Source organism: Notolepis coatsorum (genome assembly GCF_963971535.1).
Source record: "Notolepis coatsorum genome assembly, chromosome: 2".
Classification (NCBI taxonomy): Eukaryota; Metazoa; Chordata; class Actinopteri; order Aulopiformes; family Paralepididae; genus Notolepis; species Notolepis coatsorum.
In genome coordinates this window covers 212,424,028-212,430,765 of record NC_140166.1, presented here as the reverse complement: position 1 = coordinate 212,430,765, position 6,738 = coordinate 212,424,028, and the positions used below count along the sequence as shown (strand labels likewise).

At 47.8% G+C, this 6,738-nt stretch overlaps 1 protein-coding gene across 1 annotated transcript in view; it reads left to right on the top strand.

Annotated features, from left to right (window-relative positions):
* Nucleotides 1-6,738, top strand: part of fndc3ba (fibronectin type III domain containing 3Ba) — a gene marked incomplete at both ends in the record, with an annotated part of 127,561 nt that overhangs the window by 60,577 nt on the left and 60,246 nt on the right. The window contains 7 exon segments of the mRNA XM_084308505.1: nucleotides 115-266; nucleotides 1,155-1,214; nucleotides 1,886-2,024; nucleotides 2,782-2,835; nucleotides 3,791-3,915; nucleotides 5,516-5,693; nucleotides 6,402-6,488. Coding sequence (XP_084164631.1) covers nucleotides 115-266; nucleotides 1,155-1,214; nucleotides 1,886-2,024; nucleotides 2,782-2,835; nucleotides 3,791-3,915; nucleotides 5,516-5,693; nucleotides 6,402-6,488 — 795 coding nt within the window.

Below are 6,738 nucleotides of genomic sequence, written 5' to 3'. Positions count from 1 at the left end.
ATACCAAGAAATTGTGTATTAAATCCAGACCATTGAAACTTAAAGAGTTAGCTGAAATACAGACTGTGTGTGTATATGTGTGTATTTATACATATGTGTGTGTGTGTGTGGCAGGTGTCCACCATACAGGCACGGGCTGCTCGGCTGTCCTGGGCTCCCCCTGCTGGCCTGGTGAGTCGGCACAATAACGGAATGCCGGTCACCTGCTCTTATGAGCTGTCACTCTCAGACAAGGGGCGGGACGGGAAGTACCGCCTCATATACAGGTAGGACACACACACAACACACACACACACACACACACACACGCGCGCACACGCACACACACACACACACACACAGTGCGCGCACACACACACACCACGCCTTAACCCTTTCACTACCACACTACCAAAGGATTAACCCTTTCACTGCGACAATACAGAAGGTGAACCCTTTCACTGTCACACGACACAGGGTTAACCCATTTCACAACCACACTACAGAAGGTTAACCGTGCTTATTACATGGCGTTTTCACATTCGCCGAAATGCTTGCTTGTGATTGGTCAATAGCCCCCGACAGCGGTGAATTATTTTTCGATAACCACCGGTGATTATTGTTTTTCGCAGCTGGAGTAATCAAGCCCCACTGACACACACTGTTTCAGTGCAGCCAATCAGACACACCTGCCGGGCTGCCCACGATAATAATAATCACTTTATTTGGGCTGACAGAGCCACAGAACAACTGCGATTTGTCAAATGAATTAGGTATATTGTTAGTAACTTAGCCATGTAATAAGCGGGATAATGTATAGCTATACTCGGTCATCATCGCAAAATAATTGACCTTCACTGACGTTTAAAACACCTCGCCGAGGCGGCTCGGTATTTTAAACTCCGTGTCGGTCAATTATTTTGCGACAATGACCTCGTAGCTATACATTATCCCTTACCTTAGGGTTAAAGAGAGTTATGGTATCAAGGGTTTCAAAAGTTTCAAGTTTCTTTATTAGTTGTCATACAAAAATACAGAATACTTTCATATGAAATGCTTCTTTCTGTTTTGCTCCTGAGAGTGTGCTAGATAAAAATAGATAAGTATGAAATGAGTATAATAAGTATAAAATAGAAGTCATTGATGTTTGTGGTGTGTGTGTGTGTGTGTTTCAGTGGAGAGGAGTTAGAGTACACTCTGAAAGAGCTGCGGCCAGCGTCGGACTATCACGTACGGTAAGGGCAGACCACGGTGCTGTGTCGTGTTTAAATGAGACGTACGCTTGTGTGTAGGCATGCGCTACATCTGCTCCACATGTCGACGGGGGTGACACCTGCGTGTTTGATCGTGTGTCTCTCAACACGTGAGCACGTCTGCTGCATCTCGTGTTCGCAGGGAATGTACGTGTGTGACATTCAGGTTTATCTTTTATTGTATAAACAATAACACTAAAATAATAAATACAATTATTATTATTATTATTATTATTGTATATACAGTATTATTCTTAAATTATTATATTAAAGTATTATTATAAAATGTATCTAAAAACAATTAACATGTTAATAGTGACAGCCCTAATTTTAATATAAGACAACTATTTTCTCTTTGTGTGTTTTCATACTGTGTGTGTGTGTGTGTGTGTGTGTCTGTGTCTGTGTGTGTGTCTGTGTGTGTGCGTGCGTGTGTCTGTGTGTGTGTGTGCGTGCATGTGCGTGTGTCTGTGTGTGTGTCTGTGCGTGTGTCTGTGTGTGTGTGTCTGTGTGTGTGTGTGTGTCTGTGTGTGTCTGTGTGTGTGTCTGTGTCTGCGTGTGTGTGTGTGTTCGTGTGTGTGTGTGTGTGTGCGTGCGTGCGTGCGTGTGTGTGCGTGCGTGTGTGTGTGTGTGTGTGTGTGTGTGTGTTTCAGAGTGTCTGCGATGTATAACTCGGCGAGGGGCTCGTCCTCAGAGACCGGCTCGTTCACGACACACAGCAGCGTCTCAGATGTTCCCTTCCCCCCGAAACTGTCACACCGTACCAAGAGCACCCTCACCTTACAGTGGAAGGTACACACACACACACACACACACACACACACACACACACACACACACACACACACACACACACACACAGACACACACACACACACACCACACTACCAAACACACACACACACACACACACACACACACACACACACACACACACACACACACACACACCAAGAGCACCCTCACCTTACAGTGGAAGGTACACACGCACACACACAGACACGGTCAGGTTGGCAGGCCGTAACACTTTCCTTTGCATCGTTAATAAAGTTCTCCTCCTCTTCATCCTCTTCTTGACGATATCAAAGTCTTTGATGTTTAATCGGTTGGAGCTAAATAGTCGACCCCTCGATAATATTGGTCTGTACACATTACACTGGAGACATTCACTCTGTCACGTTGGCACCGAGTCACAGAGGGCAGCTCTCTAGACACTGACCTTCTCGTCTGTGGAGGTATTTCATCCCTCCCTCACTGGGGTAATGGATGACATCACTCATCTAGATGGTTAACCAATTAACCAATGGAAACACACCGTTTCCCTCCTTAGACCCAAGTCACATTTGTTTATCCTGTGCTAATATCTCTATGTGTCTCTGTCTCTCTTTCTGTCCCTCCCTCTCTCCCCCACTCCGGCTCTCTCCCCCCCCCTCCTCTCTGTCTGTCTCCCCCCCCCCCCCTCCTCTCTCTTGTTGTTTCTCTCTCTCTCTCTCTCTCTCTCTCTCTCTCTCTCTCTCTCTCCTCCCTCTCTCTCTCTCTCTTTCCACAGCCCCCAGGCGACAACGGATCCAAAATCACAAACTACCTGCTTGAGTGGGATGAGGTAGATGATCAGACTCCCCCCCACCCCCCCCCCCCCCTCTCTCTCTCTCTCTCTCGCTCTCTCTCTCTCTCTCTCTCTCTCTCTCTCAATGTCCATCATCACCACCACTGTCATGCTAACTATTTGTTTTGGTTAGGCGTCACGTCTGTCACTGAGTACACACTTGTCACTGAGTACACACCGTACAGAGTTGACACTTTTGCATCCATCCTCTCCACCTCCTTTCATCTCTCCATCCCTCTTTCATCTCTCCATCCCTCTTTCCTTCTATTTTCCCTTCAGCGTTTCATTTTATCGCACACTCCTAATACAGGCCTCGCACGGAATGCTTGTGTAGTTCTCCGTCTTCCAACCTGGCTGCCTGTAACGCAGCAGCCGTTGTTTTTTATGTTTTTGGTCGATTTTTATTTGTTTGTACTACCGGGCAGTCCGGTAGAGAGAGAGAGAGGAAGACCGGGAGACAGAGCGGGGGGAAGACATTCGGCAAAGGACGGCGGGTCCGGGAATCGAACCTGGGTCGATCCTTTTATTGATCCCACGCGTATACTGTAAAAACACATAATCCCCGCTGCTCTGAGGGTCCAGCATGAAGCTGATCGACCCCGGTTACGTGAGTGAGAAGTAAAATGTGGAGTCCGGGTCTTTTTTTCTCATTCATTTTCATTGAGTCCAATCCAAAAGGGTGAATTACCATCTGGGAGACGATAGGGGGCGCTTTTTTCACATCTGAGCGCCTGGGGTGGCTGATTTTCCAACGGTAGACTCGGTTGATGAAATATGAATTCAGATCGCTAATAAAAAAAAAACTAATATTCTCGTTATGGGCATTCAACCCGCGGGGGGTAAACCCTAGAAAACTCGGGTTGGGCATCCAAAGTGTTAAGCACTCTGGTTGGGTGCCAAACGTCTCGTAGTCCCTCTCAGCTGATCCCGCGCTCCCCTCTCTCTCCTGCAGGGGAAGAAGAACAGTGTTTTCAGAGAATGCTATTTCGGTGGCCAGAGACACTGTAAGCTGACCAGGCTCTTCCCTGCCTGCTGCTACACCTTCCGAGTGGCTGCACACAACGACATGGGCACCAGGTAGGAGACTCCCCACACACGCACACTCACACACGCACACTCACACTCACACTCACACTCACACTCACACTCACACTCACACACGCACACACACGCACACACACACGCACACTCACACTCACACACACGCACACTCACACACGCACACGCACACTCACACTCACACTCACACTCACACACGCACACACACGCACACACACACACGCACACTCACACTCACACACACGCACACACACACGCACACTCACACACACGCACACGCACACTCACTCACACACTCACACACGCACACACACGCACACACACACGCACACTCACACACTCACACACACGCACACGCACATGCACACTCAGACTCACACACACACGCACGCACGCACACACACGCACACACACTCACACTCACACACACGCACACTCACACTCACACACACGCACACGCACACGCACACTCACACACACGCACACTCACACTCACATACACGCATGCGCACACGCACGCACACTCACACACACGTGTAGCCGGTTCGAATTGGCTTGCCCTGTATGTCTGTCTCTGCTGCTGTAACACGGTTGTCTCTCTGATGTCTTGTCTGTGTGTCTGTCTCTGCTGTAACACGGTTGTCTCTCTGATGTCTTGTCTGTCTGTCTGTCTCTGCTGTAACACGGTTGTCTCTCTGATGTCTTGGCTGTATGTCTGTCTCTGCTGTAACACGGTTGTCTCTCTGATGTCTTGTCTGTATGTCTGTCTCTGCTGTAACACGGTTGTCTCTCTGATGTCTTGTCTGTATGTCTGTCTCTGCTGTAACACGGTTGTCTCTCTGATGTCTTGTCTGTGTGTCTGTCTCTGCTGTAACACGGTTGTCCCTCTGATGTCTTGTCTGTCTGTCTGTCTCTGCTGTAACACGGTTGTCTCTCTGATGTCTTGTCTGTATGTCTGTCTCTGCTGTAACACGGTTGTCTCTCTGATGTCTTGTCTGTGTGTCTGTCTCTGCTGTAACACGGTTGTCTCTCTGATGTCTTGTCTGTGTGTCTGTCTCTGCTGTAACACGGTTGTCTCTCTGATGTCTTGTCTGTGTGTCTGTCTCTGCTGTAACACGGTTGTCTCTCTGATGTCTTGTCTGTATGTCTGTCTCTGCTGTAACACGGTTGTCTCTCTGATGTCTTGTCTGTATGTCTGTCTCTGCTGTAACACGGTTGTCTCTCTGATGTCTTGTCTGTATGTCTGTCTCTGCTGTAACACGGTTGTCTCTCTGATGTCTTGTCTGTATGTCTGTCTCTGCTGTAACACGGTTGTTGTTCTTTTTTGTAACGCAATATTGTGTGTTTTAATTTCTGTATCAACAGACAATAAAGATCTTATCTTATCTTATATATTGTACCTTATACTTGTTATAAGGATGACTGCCCCCATACACTCACCTCTCTCTCTCTCTCTCTCTCTCTCTCTCTCTCTCTCTCTCTCTCTCTCTCTCTCTCTCTCTCTCTCCCTCTCTCTCTCTCTCTCTCTCTCTCTCTCTCTCTCTCTCTCTCTCTCTCTCTCTCTCTCTCTCTCTCTCTCTCTCTCTCTCTCTCTCTCTCTGTGTGTTCCTCTACAAAGTGGCTTCAGTCCTGAGGTAGTGTTCTACACCATGGGGACCCTGCCTGCCCTGCCCTTGGCCCCGAGGCTGGTGAGGGCCGGGGTGTCCTGGGTGACCCTGGAGTGGGGTCGCCCCGAGGGCAGCGGGGCAGGAGAGGAGCAGCTGAAATACACCCTGGAGATCCAGGAGCACAACACCGTGAGTGATGCACGCCGAGCGCACTAGTGTCTCTAGATCTAATCACCCGGAAGGACGCTTTACTTCTGGTTTCACTTAGTTTCGCCACTTTGCAAAGCTGCCAACCGTCATCATTGCCTTACATGTACCATAGGGCTGACCCCTATTAGTCGAATAGTCGACTAATCGATCGAAAGGAGCCGTAGTCGAATGCCAACCTCTTAGTCGAATGCACACAAAAAAGAAAAGAAAAATGTATAATTATATTAGGGCTGTCCCCGACTAAGGATTTGGATAGTTGACTATGATTGGCCAAAATTTGCCGTTAGTTGACTATTAGTCGAATAAAAAATTAAAAAAAAGTATAATATATATATATATATTTTTGTATCATTCCATTTGGGCTGTGGGGGGTGCTTCATGTCTGAAGGAGTCGACTGAAGGCTTCTTGTGCTCTGCAAAAGCATGCAATTGGTCCACTGATGGATACATCTTGATATTTGTCTAGTCTAGTGTGTTCATTAGACAGGTGAAATCCTCTTTCAGTGCCTCTGTGCCTGTTTTCTTAGGCAGTTAGCCTCTGGTATGCGTGCCATTAGCGTTAGCCACGCTTCTAGGCCTCTTTTCTTAACTCCCCTACTGCCTGCAGCTAACTCCCCTAATTCCAGCAGCTAACTCCCCTACTGCCAGCAGCCCATCCCTCACTCTGTTGTGTTGTGTGTCCAGCAGGGAACGGACTTTCATCCAAAGTACACTGGAGAAAACTTGACCTGTACTGTACAAGGCCTGAAGAGGAGCACACAGTATAAATTCAGGGTAAGACTGGTGTAAATGGACTGTGTGTTGTTTATTTACCTGTTCAATGTCCTTGCGTGTTTGCTAACTGTCTTTTGAGCTTCCTTCTGTCTTTTGAGACATCCCCGTTGTGGAAGAATGACCCTCCCCTTTCATCACGTGTGTTCATTTACCTGTTCGGTGTTCTTGTGTATTAGGCTAGCTTTCGAGCTGCCCCCTTTGTCAATTATCTCTCTCCTTTCATCCCCTTGTTCTGTGTAGTGTAATGACA